Consider the following 12959-nt stretch of genomic DNA (forward strand, 5'->3'; position numbering starts at 1 on the left):
CCACACAATAGGTTAGTATTCAAACTGCAGGAAATTGGTCTAGATGCAAATTCTTGTGCTCAGGTAGAACCTTGGCTTAGAGATAGAGAACAGAGAGTTGTTATAAATGGTAAATTTTCGAGCTGGTCAAAAGTGGTGTCCCTCAGGGTTCTGTTCTGGGACCAATTTTATTCAACTTATTTATAAATGACCTGGCAGGAGGCATTGAAAGTCATGTTTCTGTATTTGCAGATGACACAAAACTAGGTAAAGTTATACAGGGCGAGCAGGATATTACTGTGCTGCAGAGGGATCTAGATAGACTGGGGACTGGGCACTCAAATGGCAGATGAAATTCAATGTAGATAAATGTAAAGTTATGCACTTCTGGGTAGCGAATGCACAAGCAACCTACACCCTAAACGGTAGTGAATTAGGGGTAATGACAAATGAGGAGGATTTGGGAATTGTTGTAGACAACAAACTAGGCAACAATGTGCAGTGTCAGTCTGCGGTTGCTAAGGCCAGTAAGGTATTGTCGTGTATAAAAAGGGGCATCAAGTCGCGGAATAAAGATATAATTTTGCCTCTGTATAAATCAATGGTAAGGCCGCACCTTGAATATGCTGTGCAATTTTGGGCACCTATTCTAAAGAAGGATATCATAGCAATAGAAAGGGTGCAGAGGCGGGCTACAAAATTAATAAAAGGAATGGAGCATTATATGTTATGGTGTTAGAAAAATGCGTGTGTTATCATAAATAGTATTTCTGACAAAGACATAAGAAAGTAGAAAATGTCTAGTCTATGATATATGCACGAGTTCACGTCAAAACGTCTACTCTATGTTCTACATATATATATGTGCAAAGGGTCAAGTCTAGGCCATTCTTAATTATGCAGCTTAAAGAGGTGTAACTTGCTTGAAAGGTAACCAATCAGAATGAAGCATGCTATTAGAAATAGATAAGAGGTTATATAAACCATGTAATCCAAACATGTAATCAGACAACGCTTCGACTTTTGTTTCTTGTGTGTCTTGTGTCGATTATGCGCATGATCTAAATAAAGGAAAACTCTTTCTGAGGAGAATTCGACCATTAATTCAACCAACATTTTGGTGCCCTGTGTGAGGAGGTCCTGACCGGAGACAGGGACGACGGTCCTGAGGAACCACACCTCGAGGATCTGCATCTGGGGTAATAATATAAGTCCTCCAGCTAAGATTGCTGTTAACCAGAGGCACTTCGCGACATCGTCCCTGAAACCGGCAGCGTCCTCCCGAAAGTTTATGACGGTCTTCTCTTCAGAAATGTGAGTAGGAAAAATATTTCTGGGAAATATTATAAGTGGTCAAAGTCTGTCAGGGACTACTGAAATAAATAACTGCGTATGCATTCGACAATGAGAAATATTACTTGGAGTAATATGAGGCTGATCAGGAGAAATGTGCACAGATAGTTAGTCATTATTTTTGTGATAACGAATTGTTGTTGTTTGTGATTGTGGTAATACTGTTGGGGTTGCTTGCAGCTTGTATTATTGTGAAAGAGTATCACAAGACCTTAAAGAGAAGAACTCTTATGGTCCAGGGACAGCTATACCAACCCATGTCACAAATCATGTCTGAATGACTCTGTCTGTGTGAATGACTGTTCAGGAGTCTTTTACGGCGAACGAACAGTGAATAAGGTTGTTGTTAATACGCCCCCCGGCATTTGTGAGAAGCTCTCTGTGATCAAGTGCTGGGATTGCAAGTGAACAACTTCGCTGCAAAAGCAATTTTCCTACCTCTACTGTCTATGTACGGTATCTTATAATTACAGAGGTCCTTTGTTTCATTCTGTCTAGAAGCGGTATCTCATAAATACAGAGGTCCTTTGTTTCACTCTGTCAATAAGTGGTATCTTATAAATACCAAGAGCTCTCTGTTTCACTCTGTCCAGACGTGGTATCTTATAAATACCGAAAGATTTTCTTTTTTCTGTCTTTTTTGACATTGCGGTGAGATTGTATTATGGGGATATTCCACAGTAAGGGAAAGGGACAGAAGGATAAAAATGTTGGTATTTGAAATACCAGAAAGAATATATAGTGACAATGGGCCTCATTTTGTCAATCAACTAATCTCCAGATTTGCACAAGTATTTGGTATACAATTAAAGAATCATTGCGCCTATCATCCTCAGTCAGCAGGGTTGGTGGAAAGAAACATTGGAACAATAAAGAATAAATTAAAAAAGACCATGGCAGAAACTGAGAAGAATTTCTTGCCTACCTATGGTAAAATTGAGTATGCGTATTACACCCAATAAGCAAGGCCTCATCCCATTTGAAGTAATGTATGAGAGACCCTATAGTTTGCCACAGATAAAGATAAAAGAAGCAAATGATGAAAGGGAATTGACCCTAGCAGATTATATGGCAAAAATGTTGAATACCAGATCAATACAAACTGTTAATTCTCTTCCAGAAACATAAGAGCCAATTCCTGAGAAATTGAACGTTGCTTTGGAGATTGGGTACTAATAAGGATAATCAAATGAAAGAATTGGTCATCACCGAGGTGGGAAAGACCGTACCAAGTACTATTAACCACCCCACGGCGTGTAAGCTGAGAGGAGTTGTTGTATACATCAGTCACACTGTAAGAAGGTAACACCACTTGCTGGTAGTCACTCATTAAGTCTGGGTACAAAGGGGGGTCCAGACGATAGGTTGGACTCGTCTCAAACCAGTGAAGAAATCCATTCCCCAAACCCTGAGTTGACGGCCAGATAGGATGAAGGGGTGGTGCCTGCTTATAGTTTTTTGGGTAGTGACTGATGTTTTTACAGTAATTCCTTATTCTAATGCTAATGCTAAGTGGGATGAGAACAAGAAGGTGACCAGATGGGAAGATACCAAAGCACAAAATCTGACTTTTTTATTAACAGGAGATAGTTGCATTGTTATTGATCTGTGTAAATTAATTCATTGTAAAAATATTGGGCAAGCAAGAAACTATGCTAAGGCCGATGTATATATATATATATATATATATGCTGGATGCCCGAAAAGCCCCCTGGAAAACGAAGTATAACATCATGCCTTGGTTGGGATTATGCTATGTGGACAACAGCTAGTCGAGATTGGGGATATGATATTTTCGGGGCAGGAGCGAGCAAGATCAAAACAAGATTGAAATGATTACGATCCGAATGTACAACCTTTGATAACTGTAATAAATTGCTATTTACTTTAAAGGAACCTATGAAGACGGATGAGAGACTATATACCATAGGTCCGTGGGTTTCCAATAGAGACCCGAAGGGAACTTTCTTTTTGTCTTTTCCAGAAAATAAGGTCCAAGCAGAAAAAAAGTTACAGATCCAGGAAGAAAAACAAATTCAGGAAAGGTTAACAAATTTAAATCTGTTTAGTTTAGAAAAACAGCGCCTCAGAGGGAATATGATAGCTTTATATAAATATATTCGGGGCCAATACAAACCATTGTGTGGAAATCTGTTCATAAACAGGACTATGCACAGGACACGTGGTCATGCATTTAGACAGGAAGAAAGCAGATTTAGTCTAAAGCAGAGGAAAGGGTTTTTTACAGTAAGGACAATAAGGATGTGGAATTCTCTGCCTGCAGATGTAGTTTTATCTGAGTCTGTACAGACATTTAAACAGCAACTGTATGGATACTTGGGGGATATAATCTTTAATTATGGGGAAACAGCTTATTTGTTTTTGGACTTTTTTTACATTTTGATGGAACTGGATGGTTCCTCTGATTATTATTTTAAATTATTTTAAAATGTTACTAATTTTATTTTTACATTTTTTTCATTTTCTTTTATTATTTATTAAATGTTTTACTAATCACATTGTGATTAGAAAGCTGGGCTCCATTGACTTGTATGGTTGAATGCAGTAACCTGCAAGTGGAGCCAGAGTTCTCAAGAGGGTCTGGAGACCCTCTAGTAAACTTTTCCATCTTTGTTATAAGGACGTGCCGCCATCTTGCGAGTGGTAAAATCACTCTCCGGAAGCACCAATGTGACGGGACCTACCCATACCCCAACTGGGTACACCCTCCAGAGGCTGTTTTCTTTTCCCCATAGCTACCAGGAATACAAGACTTCAATCGTGAGGTGGAGCTAGCGCCGAAGACAGCAGGAAACACCGCTCCTCATGAACCTTAGTGGCACTGGAGCGTAGCAATATAGTTCATTACTGTCCTTACAAGGACAGCACCGAGGCTTACCCCAATAATAAGACAGAACGCGTATTGAGGTAAAACAGGAACTGACTTTATTGAGAACATCAAAGATATGTATATCTATAGACAACATATTTGGATCAGGAGTATAATCCCATCAACGACCAGACAGCCCAGTGCCTCCATACAGTTATATGTCCAGCAATGCCCACACGACAAAAAGTCTCTATTTCGTGCATCAATCCCGGTATACCAATGGAGAGCTCATGGTCCGAGGATGTTGCGTTCCAAAAAGCGAATTGATCCGACGTCGGGACCTGGTGATCCCTCTTTTCTCAATACGTCTGATCGGTTTAACAAAGAACTCTATGCAACAGACAAAAAGATGAGGCGAAAGAGGGCTGTGATGAGTGACTCCTGAGCAAACAGGAAATACATTGTACATATAGAGTATATACATATACAATGAGTGTGTGTCTCATTTCATTCATACATGCATAATATATATATATTAGATTTTTCCAACCAAAGCAAACTCAATAACTTATAACACTTTATTCAAGTGAAAATGTTTTATAGACTCCTAGACTTGAAAAGTGCATATTGTATGCATCTTGGAACCCTGTGTCTTTTAAGTCTGCCGCAACAACTATTGTCTCCAGTTTATGTTTTATATACTGTTCCATCAGTAGGTGGTGATGTTTCTGGATGTCTCTGCTCACTGTTTATATGGTATCTTCTCGCTTGCCTTAATAAAGTTTTCTAAAGGCCTCAGCCATGTTTAAGTGGATAAGACTGTGACAATTCATTTCTGTAGAGCTTTAAAGTATTTCTAATAATGTTAGTCTGCATTTTATCAGAATTTTGTCCATACGTTAAGCCTTCACAGGACTGGACGTTTGCGCTAGTCTATGAATGGCGCAGAAGAACAAGAGATTTGGTTTTACTTTTCATGATCATTAAGAAGGAATATATATCCTTCCTTCTAGGCTAATTTTCTTGCCCTGTACAATTAAATGTTACCACGCATAGCTTTTCTTTTCCCTGTAAACCTATAACATAAGTACATACCCTTGTCCTCATACACACATGAGAAATGCACTCATTTAATTTCCGGAATAAAATGCGTATGTTTTTGGACTATTAAATGACATTTATATAACACACGCAGGTTCTGCAGCTCTGTTATTGACTTAAGCGTCTTAAGAGGAAAACTATTCACACTATTCTGTAGAAGACACACACACACAACCTTAAACAGAAAGATAACACTGCCCTTGGCCTTAACCTACTTTATTCAAACTACAACTTACAACTTACAACTAACAATACTATTACTAATAATAATCCTATGAGTCCAACTTGAGAACCAATACGTCTTGGTTATCTCTAAATCCATTAGGCTTCGTGTATTAGGACAGCATGTCGATTCCCTGGCTCATTGGCTCCTGGAACATGCACATTCTTTCTATTGCCTTATGTAAGTGGAGCCGTCCTATTTTTACACTATCCTGACAAAAGCTGGAAAAGAAGAAATAAAAATAGCTTGTCAGTGGGCATAGTTTTGTTATCAGCTCATTGTCACTCTGAAATCTAACTTACTGCGAGTTGAGTTTACAAAGTGTGAAGATGCTGAGAAATGATACAATGATTCACTTGGTGGAGCCAACTCTACAATATGAAGTTGTAAAGTTCTCTGGACTGTATTCACTCAATCATTCAGTGGGACAAAAAAAAAACAGGAGGTCTATGGGGGTTTCTCCTCTGAGAAGGACAGAGTGTGTGCTCCATAACACGCACTTACTATGTCAAAATGGCACATCTTGCTTTGACTTTGTCACGTCAGTTTTTTGTGTCACTGAACACAAAGGCTTTTCTTACGTTTACCATTAGCCAAAAAACATTACATAGGAGTTTCATATGCAATACATGAATATAAGAGAGAGAGAGAGGTGACACATACCCAACGTCTGAATGGCTGTCTGCATATTCTTTGAGGGAAAGCAGAGCGGCATCGCGGCATATTTCCCTCAGATCACTTCCTGAGAATCCATCGGTGTAGTCGGCAATTTCACGCAGGTCTACATCTTCATTCACCTAAAGAAAACATATTAGGACACATAAGGACAATGAATTGGTGATTTTCCCCAGTGTAATTCAAATAACTACCAAGAGACCAAAGCCGGGTGATATAGATTCATAAGGAGTAAACAAGGGCATGTTTTTCTAAACATTTAGGGAAAGGAAAAGAGTCAAACAAGACTGAGAAGAATCGTGTCCAACTGAAAATGCATTGTGTAAAAAGATCGCAATTGCCTAGGAATCATGTAAAAGATTGATATTATACCAGTAGCCAGAGAATGGTGGCGTTATGATTTTTGACATTTAACAGTATGTTGTGGAAAGGGGTGACTATCTGAGGCAGTTCCAGCTGAGCAGGACGGTTCTTGGGCCATTGGTGGAATAGTCAACCATTACATAAAAATCACATATATCATAGTATAAGTTGCTTACATTTTCATTTTCCAAGATGAGACTGAGAATTGATTGACGCTGTGCCGTAGACTAGAAAAAAAAGATGAAAACAGCATTTTAGAAAAACTATTCATAATTAGTCTTGTTAATCCCAACAAGAATGCATTTTGAAGTATAGGAATGGGGAAATATATGAAGAATTCATAGTTATGGAGTGGCTAAAACAAACTTTAAATAACCTTGTTTCTTCAGTAGCATTTAGTATTAGTAGTATTTGACCCATACATCACTATCTAAGAGAACCGCAAGTTCTAATTATCTTCATTATTTATCTTAACAATAGTGATTTGGTTTAAAACCGGCTGTAAAAGTTGTGTATTTATACAATAGCTACTAAATGTTTAATGCAGGTCATAAAATGGGTTTGTTTTAAAATATAAACAACTCCACTTTTTACTAAAGTTCTATTTGTCATGCAACATTTTTTGCAGGTTGATGTATTGAGATTATTTAGAACATGGATATACACCAGTTTAACATGAGGATTTCCTTCAAAAAGACATTTTAGTTACATACTGGTTTCTTAATCAGGAATCTGGCTGGCATCCTCCGCAGTATTGCTGGATCGATGTCCTGAGGTCGGTTAGTGGCCCCCATGATAATAACCTATGAAAATACAACAAAAGTGAAACATAAGAAGTACTATATGGTAGGAAAATGTGTTGAAAAAATATGATAAATCTAGAATGAATGATGTGTGGTTTCTTCTCCAAATCCCAGAGCCTCAAAAATCCTTTAGGAACTACACTTATGCACGCAATCTGTATTTTTAAAGTGTTGGATACACATCTTATCTGTGTGTTCTCTAGCCTAAAATCCTAAACAATGTACTCTAGTTTGGAAGATTTGCTTATAAAAATTTTTAAAGTAATGCCAACCTGACAATTGTGGCCTGTCTCCAGCCCGTCCCAACGGCTTAGGAACTGGGCTTTCATCATGGCCGTCACTTCATGGTCACTCATGGAACGACTTCGAAGGAAAGAGTCTGTGTGGAGAGAAAGAAAAAGTCAAGCATGATGAATGTACAAAAAGACTCATTAATGCCCACTGATTGGGCACCAGTTGTCTAATATCACATTGAAGTCTAATACATACACCATTCGGCATGGCTAGAGATTGGTGACTTCCAAGAGCAACTTACCGATTTCATCGATGAAAATGATAGTTGGCTGGAGCTTCACAGCCAAAGAGAAAACAGCAGCTGCTAGTTTCTCAGACTCTCCATACCACTTGTTGGTCAGGGTGGATGGCTGGAGATTAATAAACCGGCATCCGGCTTCTTTGGCTGTGGCTTTGGCAATAAGTGTCTTTCCACAACCTGGAGGTCCATAAAGAAGGACACCTGTATAAAAAAACGTGCATGATTTTATTTATACAATAGAAGTACTTTTAGTAATTGAACAATATTAAAATAATGTATTTAAAGGCTCCAGTAATTTAATCTGCTTAAAAATATAAAGGGTACCAAGTGAAGATAGCCTCTGATCAAGCACATTTCTGCATATTGCAGTCTGGAGTAAGAGCTTCTAATAGTTAATTATATAAGTTTGAAAGAAAGCATTACAAAGAAATAATCCCCCCCCCCCCCAAAAAAAAACAACAAACAAAAAAAAACATCCTTTTGGTGTTTTGTTTAGCAAGAATGTATAACCTTTTAAATATTTGAAAGTATTTCTTGGAGGTGCATACTATAATACAAATAAATGATACCGCAGCAATCTTATGCCAAGCTAAAAAGTCAAAATGTATTGTAACATAATATAACAGGGACAAAAAAGAAGTACTGGCACCACTCCAAGTCACTCTGCAGATTACCCTTGACAAAGGCTACCACTCCGAAACATTGTTGATCTCAGTAACACTGTCTACTTCTCTGCAACATTTACCTGAGTGACTCGTAAGTTCTGTACCAAGTCCTTTTTATATTATTTTAAAGTAGATTTCTACTTTTTTACTTCAGGTATCAGATTTTATAGTTTACTCTTATATTTTGCACCGCCTACAAATACATTTTCTGCTACCTGTTGCGCACAGGTTGGGAGTTTTTGCACCTCATTTACTTATTTCTGTGCTTTTTTGTGCCTTTTGTTTGCCACCTCTCATAACTACACAGTTACTAACCTATCTAGATATAATTATCCAGCCTAACTGCAAGGAAACCTGCCCAGATAGAGATACCATTATGTTAACTCCCTTGCAGTGAGCGCAAACAGCACAATCAGATACAGGTAAAAAGAAGTACAGATAAAATGTACTTTCAATTTACTGGTGAATAAAGCAGGTTTGTCGATAACTCAACCGAGTCTAAGGATATCCTGACGGTAACTGCCTGAGGGCCAGAATTGGACAGCCTTGTGGCTCACGAAATTGCTTCCATATAGATAATCTTTCTACATATAAAATAAGTCATGAATGGGAGCCTTCAGCCTTAATAAGTGAAACAGATTCAGCCCAAAAAGTCCCGCATACATGGTTTGAGTAATACCTTTAGGAGGCTGCATCAGCCTGGATTTTGGAAACAGGTGTCTCTTTCTTATAGGGAGGATGACGCTGGTTATTAGGGCCTCGATGACATTGTCAAGACCTGCGATGTCACTCCAGGTCACCTACGGGGAACAAACACAATTGTAAAACTGCTTCTACAATGCAACCTTAGAAATATTAGACAAAGCAAAAAGGAATAGCACTATAAAGTAATGGGGGTTTAAAAGGATATATACAGGTTTCTTCACTGTCCTGGTCCTTCCTTCCCCAGTTTACTTCTTTCCATGTAACCTTTTCCCTTACCTCCATGTTGAGTGGGTCCACTAACTGTGCGGCGATGCACATTTCGTATTGCGTCAGACTGACAGTTTTTCCTCCAATCTGACTCATCGGTTGTTTAGCCTACAAGATACCAAAAGAACAAAAGTAAGTTTACCGTATTTTAAAATGATTAACTAAGGATCCACCAAGAATACCACATCTCAGGCAATGCTATTAAATCCCTTTCCCGTGTGAGGTCCACCTGGTGAGATTCATGGATGATCACTGCACATAGCTTTGGAGAACTAATGTAAATACTGATATCTGTACATCCCGTTTACAATCACAGGATTTTATCTTTTAGGAAACATTGTTACCCCTTCTTTCTATAGACTTTACTGGTATTCTCTATTGTCAAAGTTATTAAGAAAAAAGTCCCATACCTCTATCTGAGGTTCATCTTCTGGTTCCTGTTTTCTGGTTGAATCGAAGGCATGCATCATCCATTTGGCGGTGTAATAACTGGCTGCGCCCAATACCGTCAGTTTGACAATATTGCCGATAACATGATTCCCAACCAGATAACGAGAAAAGACATCCATAGAAAACATGTTCTAAAGACAAATAAAAATACATTAATACATAAGAACCTTTTTTGGCAACTGCTACTTTAGATTTTCAAGTAAATGAAACATCACATTTGCTCACTTTACATATTTCCATATATGGTAATATAGTTGTGGCTGGTGGTACAGTGGTCATGTAACATAATTATTAGGACTTGAAATTTGCCTGCTTTGTGTGTTCACAGCTTACTGATTTTTAAACCCCAAAAGAGAAGCAAACTAGTGGGTTTAAGAAAAAACGAAATCTTCCAAAACCTTTTCTTAATTTTAAAACTATACTTTTATACTTCTATTTACTTTTTAAGTCTAGATTGTAAACGCAATATCCTCACATTTTCTATCGCATTATAGCCTTGCAGCTTCTTTGCTATTATGACATCACAATTGCCCACTTTGCATATTTTCTTATATGGTAATATGGGTCTTGGTAACTGTAAGCTGGATGTTGGAATCAAATTGTTTATGAAATAAATTAAACCACTTTTGGCCAGAAATAATAGCGCTCTGATCAGAGATATTTCAAACGTTTTGGTTATGGATGGATGTAACACCGGTCCTGAGTGCTTTGCTGGAGAAAGTTCAGCCACCTCTTGTATTGCAGCCATCTATCCATAGAGGAGATGATAACATCCTGTTTTGTTTTGCCATATTTGCTTAGCGCAGAGTAATTTCTATGTCATTGTTTTACTATCTATATTCTACCACGTTCCATGGGGAAGGACACCTCAGTTCAATCATTTTTCGACCACAACAGAGAAGCAAGTTTTGAGCAAAACAATACTATCTAAATCCCTTTATCTTTTTATAATATAACTATACATTTGACTTATGGTCTATGTTAGATTATGTGCATTTATAATTTAGGGTATACATACTTTTCCTAAGAAGCTACAGTCCTGTAGCTTCTCCTTCTCTCTGAGGTCCTCGTCTATGAACAATCACTGTGTGAATGAGGGCACAGTGACTGCAGGCACCGGGGTTTTATAGCCTAGCTATTATGACATCATAGTTGCCTGCTTTGCATGTTTTCCATATATGGTGATATGGGCGTGGCTTAGAGTAAAGTCAAGACCGTGCAAGTTAACTATTATGACATAACATGCCTGATTTACATATTTTCCATATATGGCAATGTAGGTGTGGCCTGCATGTTTACAGCTTACTGATCATTAAAAAATCAATTCAAAGATGCAAATAATGATGGTTCAAGTTAAATAAATGAGATAAAAATAGATGTTGGACGAAAAGCAGACTGCTAATTTTCTTGCCCTGTACAATGAAATGCTACCACGCATAGCTTTTCTTTTCCCTGTAAACCTATAACATAAGTACATACCCTTGTCCTCATACACACATGAGAAATGCAGCTCTGTTATTGACTTAAGCGTCTTAAGAGGAAAACTATTCACACTATTCTGTAGAAGACACACACACAACCTTTAACAAGGCTCCAGGGCCTGACGGTATTCACCCACGAGTACTTAAGGAGCTGTGTCAGGAAATAAGTGAACCTCTGTCTCCAATCTTTCGGGATTCTTTTCTTTCAGGAATTGTACCAGAGGATTGGAGGAAGGCAGATGTGGTTCCTATTTTCAAAAAGGGTTCCAACTCTGTGCCCGGAAATTATAGACCTGTGAGCCTAACTTCCGTTGCTGGGAAAGTATTTGAAGGGCTGTTTAGGGATAATATTGAAGAATTCCTTGGGAAGAATAGTATTATTAGCATAAATCAGCATGGTTTTATGAAACCTAGGTCCTGTCAAACTAATTTAATTGCATTCTACGAAGAAGTAAGTAGAAGTGTAGATCAGGGTGTTGCAGTGGATGTAATCTACTTGGATTTTGCCAAGGCGTTTGACACGGTTCCACACAATAGGTTAGTATTCAAACTGAAAGAAATTGGCCTAGATGCAAATTCTTGTTCTTGGGTAGAACATTGGCTTAGAGCAGACCTGGGCAAAGCACGGCCCGCGGGCCACATCCGGCCCGCTGAATAGCTCGGACCGGCCCGCAAAGAGTGTCCTGGTGACTCACCAATGAGTCCGGTGTCCCCCCCCGCCCCGGTCACTTACCTTAAACTCCTGTGTTGGAAGCGTTTGTCTCGGGTGCCGGCGCTTTACGCTGGGCGCCGGCATATGACGTCAGACGCCGGCGATCAGCAGTGAAGCGCCGGCACCCGAGACAAACGCCTCACGCTTCCAACACAGGAGTTTAAGGTAAGTGACCGGGGCGGGGGGGGGGAGATCCTGAGAAGGGGGGGTTAGGGAGTTAGAGGGGAGATACTGAGAAGGGGGGGTTAGGGAGTTAGAGGGGAGATACTGAGAAGGGGGGTTAGGGAGGGAGGTCTTACTGTGTGTGTGTGTCTTACTGTGTTTGTGTGTGTGTGTCTTACTGTGTGTGTGTGTATCTTACTGTGTCTGTGTGTGTCTCACTGTGTCTGTGTGTGTCTTACTGTGTCTGTGTGTGTCTCACTGTGTCTGTGTGTGTCTCACTGTGTCTGTGTGTGTCTCACTGTGTCTGTGTGTGTCTTACTGTGTCTGTGTGTGTCTCACTGTGTCTGTGTGTGTCTCACTGTGTCTGTGTGTGTCTCACTGTGTCTGTGTGTGTCTCACTGTGTCTTACTGTGTCTGTGTGTGTCTTACTGTGTGTGTGTGTCTCACTGTGTCTGTGTGTGTCTTACTGTATCTGTGTGTGTCTCACTGTGTCTGTGTGTGTCTTACTGTGTCTGTGTGTGTCTTACTGTGTCTGTGTGTGTCTCACTGTGTCTGTGTGTGTCTCACTGTGTCTGTGTGTGTCTTACTGTGTCTGTGTGTGTCTCACTGTGTCTGTGTGTGTCTCACTGTGTCTGTGTGTGTCTTACTGTGTCTG

At 39.2% G+C, this 12959-nt stretch overlaps 1 protein-coding gene across 1 annotated transcript; it reads right to left on the minus strand.

The window, feature by feature from the left end:
* Nucleotides 1-1084: 1084 nt before the first annotated feature.
* Nucleotides 1085-10053, minus strand: LOC149288581 (outer mitochondrial transmembrane helix translocase-like). Its single transcript, XM_089491327.1, has 9 exons — nt 9910-10053; nt 9509-9607; nt 9207-9327; nt 7863-8063; nt 7600-7706; nt 7238-7327; nt 6701-6751; nt 6150-6283; nt 1085-1283 (listed from the first exon to the last, which is right to left on the minus strand). Exons 1-9 carry the CDS (start codon nt 9967-9969, stop codon nt 1085-1087), a joined length of 1062 nt encoding a protein of 353 aa, XP_089347453.1. The 5' UTR covers nt 9970-10053.
* Between the last annotated feature and the right edge of the window lie 2906 nt (nt 10054-12959).

Source organism: Sceloporus occidentalis, unplaced genomic scaffold (genome assembly GCF_023333645.1).
Source record: "Sceloporus occidentalis isolate IW3139 unplaced genomic scaffold, rSceOcc1.0.p SCAF_50, whole genome shotgun sequence".
NCBI classification, from domain to species: Eukaryota; Metazoa; Chordata; class Lepidosauria; order Squamata; family Phrynosomatidae; genus Sceloporus; species Sceloporus occidentalis.